The following is a 20259-nucleotide window of genomic DNA, read 5'->3' as shown; positions in this document are numbered from 1 at the left end:
ACAACAACAATACTCTCCCCGTAAATAATCACAAGGGTCCGGGCCATCATCCATGAGTATAAACAACACTTTTCAATCATTCAATACTCCCCCCGCAAATAACCACAAGGGCCTGGGCCATGAGTATGAACAAGCATTCTCAAACATCATTTCTCGCCCTCCACCCGGGAGTAAAATCAACAATCATTGAAACCAATATTAAAACCAGAGTCAAAACATTTCAAATCGGCACCAAGACAGGTTTAAAACAGATACCATCCATTTCAAACAAATTTCAAACAGGATCAACAAACAAGTTCTCAAACAGAACTCAAACAAAATTCAAACTTAAAGTGCAATCTGGATATTGGGCGAGCTTTGAAAAGTCGACTAACTTTCCATCCTGAAACCTGCACCAAAAACTAGGGTTAGGTTCATTCCATAAGGTCGTAGTCGAGCACGGTCCATTAGCTCCTGGACAGACACTGTTTTCTATGGCAGCCATGGCAGTCTCAAGATAGCAATCGCACTAGACCTCCGAGATTATCAACAAGAGATACCTGCTGAGAGATGTCTAGAAATTTCAAGTTATAATCTGCTAGGGTTTCCATGGCAAGCATTTCAGAATACCCCACTCTGCCAGAACTTGCATTTCAAAGGAAGATGTCAGAAACCATGTAAGTTCGGGCAAAAAAAAAATTGATAGCTTGCCAAGTCCTTGGAAGTGTGCGGCTTGGTAGCTATAGACATCAACATCTGCATGGCACTGCCTCTGAGAAAAACAACAGCTCGAAACAAATCTGGGATCCTTCTCTTGCAAGTGATCTTTATGGCTTATGCCCTGTAGGACACGAGCGGTGAAGACGGGAGTGCGCGCGATGCGCAATTAAGTAAGGGTTGGAGTGGCTAATAAGTCCGGAGTCGGAGCACGAAGCTAGAATTTCCAATGAACTACGGAAGTGCGATCTTACTCTGTCTGCTCTTTGGTAGGACCGGTATGCTTTCAGAAAAGCACACGCATGATGCTCTGATACCACTATCACGAGACGAGCACCACGTGCCAATAGAAAAGAACAAATTGAACGGACTTTTAGCACTTCAATAACAACTGAATTGAAAGAGAGAGACATGCGACACGGAGTGGCGGAATTCCACCCCAGAGAGTATTGGCCCCAAACCTTGGCGCCCCTTTCGGTATTTCTTTATATTGCATCAACACAGTACAAGCCGGTACTCCAGACTCTGCCCCTTCTCCATGAAGCATGCCAGAGAATGAGCCATGGCCTCATATTTAAAGGCCCTAGACCCCAAAGCAGTTTACATGAAAAGCCTTCAAACTCAAAAGCATCTGGTCCAAAAGCAATGCCCAAAAATCTGCCAACGTAATTTACGAAAATCCGTACAACCTGCCATGTCATCATGTCAACGCAAAACGCGGAAATCCGTATGTCACGCACATGAGCACTGTCGGCTTAATTTCTGGGGCGTCCGTATTGCTGCCACGTAGTCAATTGCATGTATGTGGGTTAGTTTTGCTTTCTTTTAATTCCTTTATGTCACTTAGGGCCCTATCGGACGGGGTCTCTTTAAGTCGGTAGGACTTCTTCTTCTATTACTTGTTCTTCTTAGGGTTTAGGCCCCTCGGCCAGCATCTGCAAGTTGGCTCCATTCTTTAGGGCTTTGACACGTCAGCAGTTTGTGACACCTATTGCTACCTTCTAAGTTGCTTACACTCACCCTCGATAACCTTACAGCAGACTCATCCCCCAACCTGGGCAGTAGGCCACTCCCAGCTCATTCACATTGAGAGCCACACCGAGATGCGGTTTGGTGGCATTGTTGGCGCGGATTTTGTTTTGTTGACACCAGAGGATTGGAGGCAGGAGATACAAACAAGACGGCACAGACAAATTGGTCTTGCCTTTCCTCTTCTCAAAGGATCTTCATAACGCAGACTGCTCGGTCTTGCTTCCCTACTTCTACAGGATGATCACGGTGTCGACAGCTTGGTCTCACAACACCTCTTCTCAGAGGCCCTTCACAACGCAAATAGTTGAGTCTGGCTTTCCCCTCATCTTAGATTATCCTAACTACTAAGAGGACACCATCCGGTGTTGGTCCATGCGGTCTCTTGATGACTGCTGCAACTTACGGTAGCTTCTACAGTGTAGACTGTTTAGTTTGGCTTTCCTTGATTCAGAGGACGTTAACAACGCACATTGCTACATCTAGCCTTCCTAGAGTTTTTCACAACTAAGCCACCTCGCCACACTGGGTTACAGGTTCATGCATTGACGAGCTTTTTGTTTTGTTTTAGGAGTCGGGTTGGGCACTCTTGGCCACTCCCCTTATACACCAAAAAAGTGCACAAGAAGAACGACCAAGACTATGCACCCAGGCTCCTAGGGTAGACGCTTTTGTCACTAGTTTTCTCTGGACTACGTGAGGCCAAAATTATCTACACTCTTAGAGCCGAGCCGAGCCCTTGAGAGACCCATCTTATTGACTAGTCATGGGCGTGACAACGACCAAGTACCTTTGTTCAGAGGCCCACGTACTGCGGGACTTGCTTCGGTCTTCCCTTTGGAGTTGCCTCCTCCAGGTAACTTATTGCTCACCTCACTAAACTACCCTTGTAACTCGACGGTTTTCCCCTAGGAAATGCCGTACCCGCTTGGTACCTGAGGTTGGTGGTCTCCCTTTGCACCTCCCAACCCCTCTTAGGTGAGATTGACCCCCCAGGGAGGCAAGGCACTTGGGCGCTCTTGTAGCTCATTTGGCTTCGCTTGGGGAGAATGACGTCATTTCCCACAAAAGGGATCAGATATAAAGAATAAAGCATAGGAAGAGGGGCATTATTCCCCCATCCGCCTATGCAGAGCACCCAAGTACCCGAGTATAACCTCACCGAGGAACTTTGCCACAGACACGTGCCCTACGGCTCCATTCCTCGAGTGTGGATCACAGCGTACCCAGAAGGGCAGCCTCTTCTCGCGAGCCTCCCCACCAAGGAGGATAACGATCCTTTCTTCAGGGTCCAACAGCGGGTCGAAATCGTTGAAGGTGGAGTTGAATCAATTTAGCCAACACCCCCTAGAATCATCAATCCCCCAACAAGACACCAGCAAATGCGAAAGCGAACGACCCTCTAGCTAGGAGCAGAGTGAGCAAATATTGTATCCGCGCCTCCAACTATCAGCCAATTTTAGTCCGCCTACTCTCGCGAGAGCCAATACTCTCTCTTCTTTCCTATTCATGATAGTGCTCCTATTGAGCTGCAGCGGATATCCATGTGTTTGTTCAAAGCCGGCCGTCTTATAGGGCTCCAATGCCAGGCACGAATGCCTCTAATCCCACTTGTCCCAGCGTGGTAGCAAACTAAGCGAACTGTGGGTCATTCTCATGACCGTTCTTGGGTTTCTCCAAACGTTTTGACTACAAACACCACAGATCCTATTGGGCAAGACACTTGCAGGTCTATTGGCAATTCTTTCACGACAAGGAGTTGTTTTCACACAGTTCGGGACCTTGACGCAATATCTTCACCATGTATCAACGGAATATAGAAGTTTGCTACGCTGCTCGTGACGGCACTTTACCACAAAGATTTCTCGGCCACAGGAACTCTTGATGCGCACACGACGGTTCCATTGAATCGTTCGTAATTCAATTATAAAATTCATTCAAGAGCTGTCTTTGCTCGAAAATCATCGTCTTAATTCTGTTCTTTGTTCAGAAATAGCTGATTCTTTCATTAGTTCTATTCAAAACTCAAAATCATCTTCCAAAAAGTCTTATTTCCTAAATTCATAAAGAAAAATAATGGTGGTTCATCTATAATTTTCTATCTAAAATCTGTCCTCGAACGAGTATCGCCTCGTCCTGCTGTCCTTTCAATCTGTCAGTCGTCCTGATTCTTGTGCCTTTTTGGGGCACCGTGTAGCGATATGTCCTTGTTCTCCTCATTCAAAACACTTTCCTGCTTTGAAATATTCATCTATATGGTCTTCTATCAGTGAAGGTCGTCTATCTCTTTGTCAATTCTTTCCACTACGACTTGTTGAAGGTTCTTCTGATGGGTAAGTTGTTGGGTGCAACGGAATGATTGTTGCGCTTTGCTCAAGATGAGTGCTCCAAATTGTGCTCAAGGTTCCTTTTAGTTCTTATGGAAGGGAGAGCCTTCCGTTCTTAATGGAAAGTGCTATGATCACAAACAAAGTGAATGGACACTGTGCGTGCAAGTGAATGAGACTGAGAGATAGAGAGAGAAGAGAGAGACGACACCAGAGACGTAAAACCCTCCTCCGAAGGCCCCACTCTCGTCGGCGAGAGTGGTCTACTTATGATTGCACAAAGTGGTACAATGACGATGCAATGGACTGATGCAATCTGGGACTATGCCGATGACAATGACGGTGATGACGACGACGACTTTAGGGCTGAAATCTGTGGTCTTCTATCTGCTGAATTTCGGGGTTGTTTCGGTGGCTGAAAATGACTGTTTTGGCTGCGTTTTTATGGGCTGAAAATGGGGGATATCTGCAACCAACTAGGGCTGAATCTGCTACCGTCTTCAAAGCTGAAAACTCTGCTGCATCTGCTGCGGTAAGGGCTGAAAACCAAAAACGCTGATGGCTGTGGTAGCGTTAGTAAAACACTGGCCTCCTGCTGCACATAGGGCTGAAAATAGAAAACGCTGCCGGCCTTCCTAGCGTTAGTGAAATGCTAAGGTTCTGAGGATGATGGCGATGCCAAACTGGAAACGCTAGGGTTAACTGTTGATGGCTATCAAGTAGGACTGAAAACGCCAAGTGGGGGAAAAGTCTGGCGATGAAGGGAATCTGCAAACGCCAAGGTCCTGCGGGGGTTCTTGCTGAGAAGGTGCCTGTTGAGCAGGAAGCTCTTGCTACCTCTTCTGCCATTGAGTGCTAACTTGGGTTTGCTTATATATTTTCTTAGCAAAATTGCCCTACCTACTTTTGTTGGGAAGTCACTTAAAAATAATAAGTGAAAAATACCAAAAATAGGGAAAATAGGCTAAATGCACTGGAAAATTCCCCTGACTGAATCTGATGGGATTCTGAAGGGAATACTGATGATCATGCTGTGTGCAACCAGAGGATATGCATCTATGCTAAGTGATTGGGCATGCACGGTCTACGAATAGACTCACAAAAGTGCTAGATCACTTCTAAATCTAGACTAACTGAACCTTGACCATGCTGTAGCTTGTCCACGGACACATAGGGTTGGATGTGTCACATGACATAAGTCAAGTTACCCGAATGTATAGTAAATCCCCGCTTCGCATGTCCCATCAACTGTTGTACAGACTCGGACTTCCTTTCAAGACAAAAGTCTCGAATTTCTTTGGGAAGTCCACAACAAAACCGCTCAATCTGCTCCTTAAAACTGATCTTCTTAAAGAATGAAAGAGGTAGAAAAGTTTCCCAAAATATTTCACAGTAAGATCCAAAGATTCAATCTTGATCATCCAAATATGGTTCCAATCAGTAATCACGTCTCGTTCGTGTTCTTGTGTGAGCCATGAAGAAATAAAGAGTTTCTTAAATTTCAACCACTTTGTCGGCACTTGTTTCCTTAACAACAAAGTGGACCACCAAGTCCATGCATTGCCTTTCAAAAAGGATGAGGCCCGTCTGATCTTGGAGTGCTCTGTATAGCGGCCTCCGGAAAATGCTATGTCAAACCATCGGACAAAGGCTAAAGCCTTGGGAGCATCTCGAAACCTTGAAAAGTGCTCAAAATTTAGTAAATGTCCTCCCTCTTTGAATTCTTTGGGCTTTTTGCCCTTATCGTCGAACAAATTGATTGGCACTGTAAAAGTGCTTTCTTTTTGCATTAAACATATGATTTTTCCGTCGTTTCTTTCCCTTTCTATCCTTATCACTCGAGTCAGAAGAAGATGAGTTGTCCGAGCTGTCAGAAGAAGACGAGGACGAACTGGGCAATCCTTCGAAGCGTACACACTTCTTTTGCTTTCTTGCGGTTTCAAAAGTGGATTTTTGACCCAAGTAACCGGGGAAATTAGTTCCCTAGTTACATTTCTTCAGTTGCTTTTCTGACGGCTTCTTCGTGTCCAGAAGCTGATTGATTGGGCCTCGACCGCATCACGGAGTTCCTTCTTCAGTAAACATTTTCGGAGTAAGAGGCTTCTTGATTGCCAATTTGATTGGTGGCTCGATGAATTTCAACCACTAAGTATGCACTTCAACCATCAACTATTGGGTCAAAAATTTTGCAAATTGGGGATCTTTAGCAAACTGAAGCATCTGCTTTGTGCACTCGTCTACCTGCTATTGACGCTGCATCTCCAAGAGTTCATACTGTGTGCGCCGGGTGGCCCGTACTCATCTTTTGCTAAGTCGCTTGAATTTTTCGTATTGCCTCCTTTTAAATCAACGGTGGCAAAGGATGGCAAAGGAGGTCAACTGATTCTTTTCGAAATCCATAGGTGTTGCAAGGAGAAGGATCAGATTTCTCGGTAGAAGAGAAATCGGTTGTGCTCTGATACCACTGTAACAAACTTGGACACCCTAAGTCTAGAATCTGTCGTGACACGAGAGACATAGCTACAAGGACTGGCCATTTTCATGTCCCCGTTCCCCATTCCCATCCCAATTCCTTGTTCCGGATCCATGTTCCATGTTTAGGACGTGCTTATCCGTAACAGGGAATGGTATTTCATGCATGTTGTCGTTCCCCGTTCCGATTTCCCATTCCGGGTAACTATGACGAGAGAGAATCACTTCAAATACTTCACAACTTTAAAATCACAATTCAATTTGGTCGACACAGCCTAGAGAGATCCTCCCCAAAGACCGGCGCCCCTTACAGTATTTCTTTTATATTAATCTTTGAGAAAAGTACAACTCCATGCAGGTGCTGGCTCTCGTACTCTGTGTCCAGATGCTCTGAGAAGTGAGACCCTTGGGTTTCTTTTATTCTTACAAGGGATGTCAATAGCAAAGCCCAAAAGCAATTAAAACTCAAAAGCAATTGGTTCTTAAAAGCAATGATCCCAAAAGCAACTTGTTCCAAAAAGCAGTTGCCCCAAAATTTGCTAGCAAAAAAGCACCAACGCAATTTGCAAAAGTCCGTTCAGGCTGCCACATCAGCACTGTCAGTGCAAATCTCAGAAATCTGTTTTGTCTTGCCAAATCAGCGTCCGTACAGTTTGCCTGCTTGTGTGTCCGAGCAGAACTGCCACGTCATCAATTTGTGACATCACATCTTCGGCTTCATGCGGTTGTTCAACATCAGGTACTGAGAGGGGGTGTTAGACTTACACCACTCTGCTCCTTCACAAGTCTAGGGCATGCATGTACGGTTAGTGTGCCTCCCGGCTCGCCACCCTATGCATATGCATTTAGAGTGCATCATTGTCCATCATTGTCCGGCCACCCACTCTGGGCCGATCTCCCACTTCGTCTAGGCGCCCTCATATATTTCATTTATTTGGTTTGTCGTGGGGATTTTTATCAGGCCTTGCCCTACCTCCTTTTGGGCACCTATATTTGGGGCCACGGGGGTACCCACTTCCACATCTCATCATACGGAGATCATTTGACGTATTGACAGGGTCTTCTACTCACGGTAGTCATAGGGGACGATCTTCACCATCTCTTGCATTTGTGTCTACTATCTCTCTCGCTCCTCTCCTCTCTCATGCTTCCGCACACGCGCACTCTCACAATGGTACACCATAACCCATGAGATAGATGTGTACTTCTCCTGATGTGTGGGGTCAGTATGCAACATCCTTATATACGGTCCCTGGACAAACACCCTTTCCAGATCCTCTTGAGCCATGCCCATCTACGAGTACCTTCTTTACCACTGAGATGGTAAAGACGGCCATTGACATGATGAGGACCAAAAGAGCATATGATCATGATGGTCTAGTAGCAGAGCACTTTATACATGCTAGAGATATGCTAGTAGAGGTTCTTGCAGTTCTATTTAACTGTGTCATGTGTGAGGGTCTACCTTAGACTTGGAGATTGTCTACAATAGTGCCTATCTTCAAGGCAGGTGATCCTACGGAGCCAAGAAACTACCATACTATTATGATTGGACATGCATTGGCACGTTTATGCCTCTATCCTTGAGCAGCACTCGAGGAGATGGGCAGAGAGTGAGGGCATACGGGTAGCGGGACAGGCCGGTTTTGGGAGAGGCTTCTCCATTCTTGACCATATTCTGACACTCAGAGCCATAATTGAGGAGGGTAGGGCACATGGGAGACGGATTTATTATAGCTTTGTGTATTTCCGCAAAGCATTTGACATGGTGCCCAGAGCGAGATTGATGCGTAGACTACAGGAGATGAGAGTGCCCATTGAGTTGATTTTGGGGATCATGGCTCTATACAGATCAATGGTGGGACATGTACTCACTCCAAAGGGGAGTGAAACAAGGTTGCCGAGAGAGAGAGAGAGAGAGAGATGAAGAAATGTAATGTTATATTGACGTCTTCAAGAGGCCAAGGTGATCTATGAGAGCAAAAAGTTACAATTGGTGAATCTGATACAATGCCTGAGTACAGAAAGTACAAAGAACTGAAAAAACTGAAGCTGAAACGAAATAGGCGGGGAAGGGTGATGGGGTGGGGGCTGATATAACGGGTTAGCTGATACAAAGCTAATACAAAGATGCATACAAATCACTAGTGATACAAATGAGAGAGAGGAGCTCGGATGTAAGATCTGCTCCATCGGAGTCAGAGGAGCCAATGCCTGCTGCAGTGCTGTTCAGAAAGGTACCGATCCTACTCCCTCCGTCCTGTGTGCGCAGTTGCTATCTCATCTACCCGTCTGATGGTCCACTGCCTATGTCGTGGGCCTGGTATCCAAATCTGTCATCATGCTTGGGCCCTCTCCACCTCCCTAAGAGTGAAACCCCCTACATGCACGATGCTGTGTCACTAGAGGTCTCAGAGCTGCTGATGTGGTAATGGTGGTAGTGTGAGTACTCCGACGCTGTCTGACCTCTTGTGTGTCACCCCCACTATGGAAGCCATATGAGAATACATTGAAGGTATAGAGATTGTGGGGACGTAGTCTGTGTCAGAGAGAGGCTAGAGCTGTATTAGTAAAGCCAAGACAATCGATAACAAAAACCAGTTTACTCTTTTTAATGTCACAAGGGAACGCACTTTGGAATGCACAGAACCAGTTCCCTTGTGAAAACACAGGTACGGAACGTCTAAAAGAGAGAAGTGAGGAACAGGTTCCCCATTCAGGAAAAGTAATTCCTCCATCCCAAGCCTTCATTCCTTGTGTTCCCGTTGCTATGCAAGCCAGGTTGAGCAAAAATTGATCGGCTTCAAAGCACCGACACCCACAGGTACTGTAAATAAGTGCATTGTACTTCTAATAACTAGAGAGCTTACAAGCAAAAGAAGTATACCCAAAGTTTAGCTTCACTTATGATGACATTTGAAGAGTACTCCTCTGCCTGTAATATTGCCACCCTCAGTGTCTTTCCAATCTGAATAAAACCACAAAGTAAATGATAATTTGATATATCACACAAACACACTCAGCCAACCAAGTGAATGAAACTGAAGAATTGGCATACATAGTCTTGCAGCGCAGCACTGCTCTCTGGCCTTCTGAGAAGCTCTGATCTGGGAAGAAAAGCTCGCACACCCTATGTTGGACAGTGTAAAAATCTCTTGAAATATAGCCAGAACAAACAAAAGGACTACACATTGCATAAGTCAACTGAAAAATGGAGAGCCAAGATTGCAGTCCAAGCAGACGATAGCTTTGACCTTAATTCAAAACTATCCAATGCTAACAGGCAGGTAATCATCAATCCAGAGCTGTCACAATACCTCCACATAACCCTGGAGACCTCCATCATTGCTCTGATTGATCTCCATCTGAATGGGCTCCCCAGTTCTCATTATCTGTATTTAATGTAACCAAAAAAGTTAGAAAACATCAGCAATTTAATATTAGCCAGATGACTCATCTGCAAGCAAAATAACTGCTTGAACACACGAATAAGCCATAAGATTGCAGTTTTTGTATGTTCTGCAATAGCGCATATGCAGTATTATCCTTCACACGGAGAGAAGTCCCCAGGGTAAAGATCTTGGAATTTTACAAATTATCCCAAGCCTTGGCAAATATTCTCACTTTCACTTAGGCCTAGTAATTTTGATGTATGTAAACCCAAAAAAACAGAAACCCATCACTAGCCACCTGGCCACTAAAAAATTTAGTACAATTTACGTTGACATACAATATGACATTGCATAATCTCAACTTTTGGGAACATGCAACCAAGAGTATCGAATTACAACCAAGCATATGTTTACATGTAGCTCAGAGCATGTAGAAGCCATGTCTATCATTATCGACGATTGGAAAAGTAATGCGTAATTGTGTGCTCCAAAGTGCTAACCTTTATGCAGATGTCTCCGATGCACAACAAGCATTATCGTAACCACTCATCTCAGCGTTTAACCAGCCCTTTAGCCTTCAAACCACCCCACCCCCTCTTCCCCTCCTAGAGCAGCTCACATGTCACAAGTTGGTGACATGGCATGCCCAACCTGAGGAAATGGCCCAGAGGACAAGGGGTTAGAGTTTAAACAAAAGAACTTGAAGATATGGCCAAGAGGCCTAGAGAGTGGTTTACGGTTTTCAAAACCTAACCCGACCAACTTATGGAGTACCAGCCAAGGAGTCTCAATCCTAAAAAGTCATAAGCGTAGAGGGTGCTGCAGATTTCCATAATATGCTGACGTTGCAGGCTGCACAGAATTCCATAATTTGCGATTGCAAATTTTGGGCAATTTTGCACATGCTTGGCAACACATGCTTTTGGGGGTCAGTGCTTTTGGACAAGAGATTTTGGGCATCCCTTGTTCTGTATATAAGGGCCCAAAGGGCAAGTCTTTGGAGAGAATCTAGACGTAGAGCCTAGGAGAGAACAAGACCCTCTTGAGCTGTTGTGAGCAATAATAAAAAAATACCGGAAAAAACAGTCTTTGGGGCCAGTTGTCATAAACTTCTAACGTGTCAAGCCACTAAAGACCAAGAGAGTTGGGAGGAGAAGAAATAGAAGCGCAAAGAAGGTTGACCAACTTACAAATCCTCGCCGAGTGGCCCAAATAATAAATGGGTTAGGATTGAAAATCCTAACCCTCGACAATTTAACGTAACCGACTGAGGCTCTGCCGCGGCCTGGAAACTACAGATGATCGCGAGAAGTCGACGTACGGAGATTGCTTTTTTGTACTAGGAGCGATAGGTGAAGCTTGTGATTACGCTCTACAAGTTGCAGGTACTCCATCGCAGAGGAGGAGCAAAAAGGCTTCAACCTGCGCTAGGGGATTCTGCAAACGAAATCCGGAACGGTCTTCGAAGCTTTATGCTCCGAGTACAGACAGAAAAGGAATTGAGAGCTCGTCTCTCAGATTTCCCTAACAAGAAGGAAGCGACCATCAAGTCTAAGAGCTTGAACGCAGGGGTTTTCTCTAGTTCTTGTGCTTGTTAAAAGATTCTCCCTGATTAAAGATTCTCTTTGGAGAGGGGGGAGCAGTCCATCTTCTGGTCCCCAAAATTGTGTCGACCTTCTCCTTCGTCTCTTTTGATCAATATTCCATCTAATTTCAGCTTATTGATTATTCGTATGCATCCCATTTGAGACAATTTCGCCCTCAAGGAAGCCCATTCCAAGGGCTGAGCTAGGAGATCACATATGCCGAGGTCGAAGGATGTTTATGTTGTATGGTTATGGAGGGTGAGTGTAAACAACTCTAAAGGTAGCAAGCTTAGTGATCACGACTCAGAGAGAGAGAGAGAGAGAGAGAGAGAGAGAGAGAGAGAGAGCAATTGTACTGCCAACCAACTTATCAAGAGGTCAAAACCTGTATGATCCCTAAACTCACCAAGGAAGTCATTGGAATTAAAGCTCCACTCCAACCTCTAAATCAAGGTCAAGAGATTGCTTCTCCATAGGTAATGTACCTATCATACCAAGGTCCAATACTAAGCCTCTATCCACCGAGTGTCTTCTCTGAAAAGTCAAAGTTCCATTAGGCCATGAGCACTGCCATCTCTCTCGCAAATCCAATTGTAAGGTATGAACGAATCAAAGCACAAGTCGTACCCCTCTAGAGTCGCAAATAGCGATGTTGAATTGAGATGAAAGGGGCTCTACGCTCGAAGGCAAGATCAAGCAGAAGTAGAGGCTACCAAAAGCTACAGCAATCACCGAGAGACCGCACATACCACCACCAAACGGTGTCTTGCCAATGGGTTGCCTTAGGAGAGGCAAAGAGGTGCATATCCAGCCTGCTGTCCACGCAAAAACACACCTCCTAGGAGCTGAAAACCCTGTTGATAGCAGAATTTAGTGTGCTCTTATGCACCCGGCACGGATTGAAGTGGTTCAGAAGATCTCTATGTGCACAACAGTCGAATGGCTCGAAACAAAGAAAATTCACCGTAGAGGCTAGAAAGCATTACCATAATGCCATCATTGACGTGGAACAGTTAGCGGTGTAGTCTGAGATCCAAAAGGCAAAATCAGCAAACAATGAGAGGCTATTGCACCCCCCCCCCCTCTTCCTGTGGGTCGGGCTGCCCCATGACTGCAACACAGGCAAGCACCAAGATCCGCAATCAAAAAAAATCTCCCCTTGATGAGGGTGAACCAACAAAGAAAATGAGCTTGGGTATTCCAAGCGCGTATTTATTTGTCTTTCCATACCGTACCAATATTCAATACTTTACATACTCGTCGTTATTTATTCGCATACATACATGCACCCATGTATCTAGGGTTGTGTACATATGATGTATGCATAAATGTACGTGAGTGTAGTATATACATGCATGTATGTATGTATACATGCATTTACATGTATGCAAGCATGCCTAAGTAGACATGTACATCTATTTGTATTCAATACCGAAAGAGTTTTTCATACTCGTATGATTACCCATACTACACAACGATTATTAACGTTTTTTTCATGCGAAGGGAGGGGGGGGGGGGGGGGGGGGGGTAGGACCAATACGTACGTATGGATCCGTACCGTACCGTACATAACGTACATTGTACGTACGAAACGTTCCGTACGCACGTCGTTTTTTTTATTAAAAAAATTGGGGATTTATCCACCCGTTTGTATTCGCTTGAGACCCAGACGTTCATGCTTGCCCTAAATTAGCCTACCTTAGGCCTGAATTCCGAAACGCCTAAATTTTTAAGAACCAGAGTAAAGAGAAACTGTTACAGAGAGTGAGAAAAAGCTCTGCACAGGCTTACACAATTAAAGTGTTCATTGTCTTGTAACTGTCCAGTTGTCTTAACTCATAATTGTCTTGCTCTTTTGATGTCATGACTCATGATAGCAGTCTATAAGTGATGAGTCTAATAGGTAAACAGGTACACCGTACAAGTTCAAACTTCAGTGCCCGCAGGCGCATATCGCATGTCAGGTATGTGATTCTTGAGTCTCTAGCTGTTGTATATAGAATTTAGACATAATCAAAGCTGTAAAACATCAAATTGACAAATTCTATAGCTTCGTCTCTGAAACTGACAGTTATTTTTTGTGGTTTCTATTCTATTTTACCAATGCCACATATTTTTCCGTACATAAAAAATTTTACCCATACGAGACTACGTACAGTACGTACTTCCACGTACCGTACAACACGTATGGTTCCACCTGGGGGGGGGGGGGGGGGGGGGGGAGGGGAAGCGGATGATTTTGGAGGTATTGCCTAGGTTCACCACTTGATTAGAGTATCTTTATCCCTAGATATATCCGGTGGTTTGATATGGGATTTTTTCCCATAATCTCATTTGTATATCTTTCAAGGTTTTTCCTATACTTCGTGTATATAGATGTAAGGTGCAACGGAAGTGAATGTTCAACTTTGCTCAAGAGAGTGCTCCGAACTGTGCTTAAAGGGTTCCTTTTACTTATGGAAGGGAGAGCCTTCCGTTCTTTAATGAGAGAGTGGACACAAACAAAGTGGATAAACACTGTGAATGAAGGTGCATGAGACTGAGAGATAGAGAGAGAAGAATACGACACCAAAATGCTGTCAAACCCTACTCCGAGGCCCCACTCTCTATGGCGAGTGGTCTACTTATGATTGCACAAATCTCTACAATGCTTTGGACTTGCCGACGACGATGAGGACGACGACGAGACAGCCTGAAATCTGAAAACGCTAAGGGCTGAAATCTGCAAATCTTTATCTACTGAATTCTGACTCTATGTCGACGATGACGACGATGCAACGACAACCCGCTGAAACCGCAAATGCTGAAATCTGCGTTTTCCGGGCTGAAACTGCAAACTTCGCGGGATCTAACCGTGCGGCGAGGATCTGCTGCGGGAAGGTGAGATCTGCGAGGTTCGGGGGTTCTACTGCGGAAACAGACTGCTGAAAACTTAAAACGCTGAGTCTAGGGCTGATTCCGTCGCGAAGATCTGCAAAAATGTTGAGGTTGATCTGCAAACCAAAAACGCGAGGGCTGAAAATGGGTCCTGCTGCAAACACGCTGTGGATCTGCCGGTGCAAACCACTAGCGCTAGTGTTGATCTGTCCTTTGCTGTCGCTAGGCTGATGTAGATGAAAAAACACTGGCTGATCTGGGTTCTTGTCCAAAAACGCTAGCTCTATTGCTGTGATGCAAAAACGCTAGAAAAACTTGGTGTCCTGCTGAGAAGTTACCTGTGAGCAAGCACTCATGTTGCCTCTTCTGCTAGAAAGTGCTAGCGCTAGGTTTGTATATATACAAACTTAGCAAAATTGCCCTACTTAGTTTCCAACAAAAGTCACTTAAAAATAAAAAGTGAAAAAAATGTCAAAAATGGGAAAAATAGGTTTAATACACAGAAACTGATCCTAATGGAATCTGATGGGAATGTTGATGATCATGCTATGTGCAACCAGAGGATATGCATTCTAATCTAAGTGTCTAGACATGCACGGTCTGCGAACAGACTCACAAAAGTGCCAGATCACTCCCTATTCTAGATTGACTTGACTAAACTGAACCCTTGTCATGTTGTAGCTTGTCCACGGACACATAGGGTTGGATGTGTCACGTGACATCCCCTCCTTTTCAAAGTGAGGTACAAGTACCGAATTGTATGGCGTCGAGGGAGATCGTCAATAGCATCCGGAATCCTGGAAAGGACTCTTCGCCGGCACACTCTGATGTATGGATCATGCGATACTTGAACTTCATAAATGTCTGCAACGCTTGATTCTTTGGGCCGCGCCGATAGCGACACAAAGTCTTATGTGGCTCCTTCAATGCTTCCACTTCTTCTATGGACGTAGGTCCACCTTCTTTAAGAATCTCCGAGGTTGAAAATTCCTGAAACCACTTCCAACACAAAAACATGAACATACCCATTCCATGTAAAGTGACTGGAAAAATACTATTCCTTCGAAAAAACTGTGCACGCAATGTAAATGAACAAATAGACGGAGTGCCAACCCGTTCACCACACACACGCAAACAATGAGATCGAATCTTGTGTGTTTGATCTAAATCAATCAACTGTGGCAAAACACAATGGAAATGCCTATGCTTGATGCTCAATCCTTCTTGAGCTCTTTCTACGACTTTGTCATGCCAAGGGAGAGACATGGAATGTGACTTCCTTGAATGCATACTTTTCAGCTTTTCATGAGAAATCCGCATACATCCGTGCTCATCCATGAGTGAATCATGCTCACGTACAATATGTCATGCCTATGAAAAGGAATCACATAAGGACGGTGACTAAAATACAAGAAACGATCACGAATGAAACACTCAAACAATGCGTGCTGACCAATCATTCGAATGTACTTCCTGTGAGGGTTCTTTGGACCTAGGCTCGAGAGACAAGATCGGTTCTTCGTGCGGGATTGAGTGTGCGTGTGGGGGTGTTGTGGACCTCGACTCGAGAGCCAAGATGATTCTTCGTGATTGATCGAATCTGCAACGAGGTTAGCTTCGCTAAAAAAAGCATCAACTAAACCATCATCCTTGTAAACTTTGATCATACAAACCATCATGCTCGAGAGAAATCACATTGCGATCATCATGCAAATCATCATGCTTGTCATTGTCATTCAAATCATCATGCTTATCATTATCAAGCAATTCATTATGCTTATCATCATGCAAATCCTGTGTGTCATACTTTGGAGAAGACGAGACTAAGAGAGTCTCCTTCTCCTCATTCTGTGCAAACTGCACCTGCACAATAGAAAAAAGTCGCCACAACTCTTTCATGTGTTGGTCACCCTTCTCTTGTCTTGCATTGTTCTCGCGATCAAATGCTACTTGTCTTTCTTTGTTCTCGCGATCAAATTTTGCTTCTCTTTCGTCGCGCTCACGCGCTATGGCTGCCATTTTGCCTTGGTACTTACGCTCTATGGCTGTCATTATTTCGTCGCTTTCTAACTTCCGGCCCATCATCATCTTGTCGAAAGCTGCCATAGGATCTGGTGCAATCTTTGGCGTAGATGGGGAAGGGTGGGAAAAACCTCCTGGTGAGAAAAACTCTTCTTCGCCACTCCCATGCTCACCACCTTCATGCGAAGTATCCATTCTGCTTCGGGTGATGACCATCCACTGAAGTCTTGGGTTCTTAAGTTCACTAGGAACTGTGGTTCTTGTGGGTCTTGGGTTGTTGGGTTCTTGAGGTTCTCGAGGGTCTTGAGGTGCTTGGGGTTCTTGAGGTTCTTCTTTCGCTTGCAGTCTGTGTCAGAGACAGATCTTCTTTTCACCCGAGTTCTGTTCTTTTCCGCGGGCGCACCCCTTAGCGGCCTTGCGCTCACACCAAGGTTGCTTTCTCCCACCTCACGTCGATTGGCCGGCCGCTAAGTGCACGGTCCGCTCTCAACGAGTGAAAAGAGGCACAAGGGGAGGCTGGACAAGCCCTTCTTTCTTGGGTTTCCTGTCACTCTTCAAAAACACGAATGGGAATGACACGCCCAAGAGGTCTTGGGTTACGTGCAACCGCAACAAGCAAAAAAAAAAATTGTGGTTCTTTCCTTGAGTGATACAGAAACTGGCCAAAGCTCTGATACCAATGTAAGGTGGAGCGGGAGTGAATATTGAACTTTGCTCAAGATGAGTGCTCCGAACTGTGCTCAAGGGTTCCTTTTACTTACGGAAGGGAGAGCCTTCCGTTCTTTAATGAGAGAGTGCAATGGACACAAACAAAGTGAATAAACACTGTGAATGAAGGTGCATGAGACTGAGAGATAGAGAAAAGAATACGACACCAGAATGTTGTCAAACCCTCCTCCGAAGGCCCCACTCTCTATGGCGAGAGTGGTCTACTTATGATTGCACAAATCTCTACAATGCTTTGAACTTGCCGACGACGTCGACGACAATGAGGACGATGACGAGACGGGCTGAAATCTGAAAACGCCAAGGGCTGAAATCTGCAAATCTTTATCTGCTGAATTTTGACTCTATGTCGACGATGATGACGACGCAACGAGGACGCGTTGAAAACGCAGATGCTGAAATCTGCGTTCTCCGGGCTGAATCTGCAAACTTCGCGGGATCTAACCATGCGGCGAGGATCCGCTACGGGAAGGTGAGATCTACGAGGTTCGGGGGTTCTACTGCGGAAACTGACTGCTGAAAACTGAAATCGCTGAGTCTAGGGCTGATTCCATCGCGAAGATCTGCAAAAATGTTGAGGTTGATCTGCAAACCAAAAACGCTAGGGCTGAAAATGGGTCCTGCTGCAAACACGTTGTGGATCTGCCGGTGCAAACAACTAACGCTAGTGTTGATCTGTCCTTTGCTGTCACCAGGTTGATGCAAATGCAAAAACCAGGTTGATGCAAATGCAAAAACGCTGGCTGATCTGGGTTCTTGTCCAAAAACGCTAGCTCTTCTGTTGTGATGCAAAGACGCTAGAGAAACTTGGAGTCCTGCTGAGAAGTTGCCTATGAGCAAGCGCTCCTGTTGCCTCTTCTCCTAGAAAGTGCTAGCGCTAGGTTTCTATATATACAAACTTAGCAAAATTACCCTACCTAGTTTCCAACAAAAGTCGCTTAAAAATAATAAGTGAAAAATGTCAAAAATATGGAAAATAGGTTTGATGCAATAAAAACTGATCCGGATGGAATCTGATGCGAATGTTGATGATCATGTTGTGTGCAACCAGAGGATATGCATTTAAATTAAGTGTCTGGACATGCACGGTCTGCAAACAGACTCACAAAAGTGCCAGATCACTTCTTATTCTAGACTGACTTGACTGAACTGAACCTTGGCCATGTTGTAGCTTGTCCACAGACACATAGGGTTGGATGTGTCACGTGACAATAGACCTATGTTCAAGTTTACGTAATGGCCCCACTTCTATTGGGGGAAAAAAAGGGGGGGGGGGGGGGGGAGAGAGAGAGAGAGAGAGAGAGAGAGAACTCGGGACATGGAGAAAAAATGTCCGAGAGAGAATGAAGGGCTACATGCCCATGCTAAGCATGACAAAGGGAGAGCAACCCCAAATGTGGGGACGTCCTATTACATTCTCAGTCAGCCAGCCTACATAAAACCCCATAACACCATGAGAAGGAAAATGGGAAAAACCTCGAAGTGTGGGGAAGGGACAAAAAGATGTCCAACATGCCAAAGTTGCATGGCCCAGATCACGTGCAACTAGGATGCCATGCAAGTGGATGGCCAGCCCAGGAGCACACTAGCCATACAAGTATGCCTTAACCCTAGATGATGCAACAAATTGGTGCAACTCTACCATGACATTAGAGATTCTTCAGTGGAGTTTTCGGCTTCTTGATTGCAAATGTCGGTTGGTCTATTTTCCTTGTAGGTCTTTTTTTTGTCACAAAAAGTGGTATATTGTGTACAAAGTGACCGTTGCGGATTCTCAAAGACCTATCACCCAAAGGATGTACACGAGAGGGGGTGTAAAGTGACTACGATGTGTACATCAAGGTGACACATATGAAGAATGCAAAATGAACCACTCAAGAGCTGTGTAGTGCCATGTAATGTGTCCATGGTCCAAACTAAAAGAGCAAAGGATCTCGCCCATGGCTTGAGAAAAGAGTATCTAGATTCTACACCTCTCCGCCGCCTTGGAGGAGCCTACTAGGGTATTCCACTAAATGCGAAGAGTCTGCAACAGCTCAATCCAAATAGCTGTCAAAGTGGTCAATGTTGGGGAGGACTATGACCCAAAAATGTGAGCACAACCAGCCTTCCACATGATCCATTAAAGTGATGCTATAGATTGTAGTAAAAATCGTCTCTCTCTGAGAGAAGTCCGATTGAAGGACAATATCTAGAATCATCTGTAGAGTGCCCAATCTATATCCCAATGATGTAAGCATGAGGGTCGGATCTACCGGGGAGCCCTGAAAAAAGAGTGTGTGACCCCAAAAATCGCAAAAGCCATGCACCTACCCCCACGTCACAAATCCATCATGAACTCCCACTCTGATCAGCAACAAACCGCTCTCCACACTCGCTGAGGATGTCGACATCCCAAAAAAATTAGCCTCAAGGACGCATGTTGCAAAGTACATCTCTAGCAAGTCAGAGCATGACAAGTAATCTCAGCCCAAGTGCCAACAAGCAATCCTACTTGTGCATCATCCACATGTAGGCAGCTGCTCCCACTGCATGACCAAAACTCTCACTCAAAGGCTAGAGAGATGCAATGATCTCACCATACCTCTAACTGACATGGACGGTGAGTTGGTGTAAGGTGCAACGGAAGTGAATGTTGAACTTTGCTCAAGATGAGTGCTCCGAACTGTGCTAAAGGGTTCTTTTTCACTTACGAAAGGGAGAGCCTTCCGCTCCTTTAGTGAGAGAGTGCAAGTGTTCACAAACAAAGTGGACAAACATTGTGAATGAAGGTGCTCAGACTGAGAGATAGAGAGAGAGAGAAGAATACGACACCAGAATGTTGTCGAACCCTCCTCCGAAGGCCCCACTCTCTATGGCAAGAGCGGTCTACTATTGATTGCACAATTGACTTGCCGACGATGTCAAGACGATGAGGACGATGACGAGACGGGGCTGAAAACTTAAAAACGCTAAAGGCTGAAATCTGCAAACCTTGTATCTGCTGAATTCCGACTTTATGTTGTTGACGACGACGGTGCGACGACGACGCGGTGAAAACACAGATGCTGAAATCTGCGTTTTCCGGGCTGAATCTGCAAACTTCGGTGGATCTGACCGTGCGGCGAGAATCTGTGTTGCAGGAAGGAGAAT

General features: G+C 45.1%; 1 protein-coding gene across 1 annotated transcript in view; it reads right to left on the bottom strand.

The window, feature by feature from the left end:
• LOC147435075 (uncharacterized) overlaps positions 1-20259 on the bottom strand; it is a 61961-nt gene that overhangs the window by 22390 nt on the left and 19312 nt on the right. The window contains exons 2-4 of the mRNA XM_086491438.1: positions 9842-9916; positions 9583-9654; positions 9412-9492 (exon numbers count right to left, since the gene is read on the bottom strand). Coding sequence (XP_086347564.1) covers positions 9412-9492; positions 9583-9654; positions 9842-9916 — 228 coding nt within the window. The remainder of the gene's footprint in view (positions 1-9411; positions 9493-9582; positions 9655-9841; positions 9917-20259) is intronic.

This window comes from Adiantum capillus-veneris, chromosome 19, assembly GCF_014529385.1.
Source record: "Adiantum capillus-veneris isolate H3 chromosome 19, ASM1452938v2, whole genome shotgun sequence".
NCBI lineage: Eukaryota > Viridiplantae > Streptophyta > Polypodiopsida > Polypodiales > Pteridaceae > Adiantum > Adiantum capillus-veneris.
This window is presented reverse-complemented; position numbering and strand designations above follow the sequence as displayed.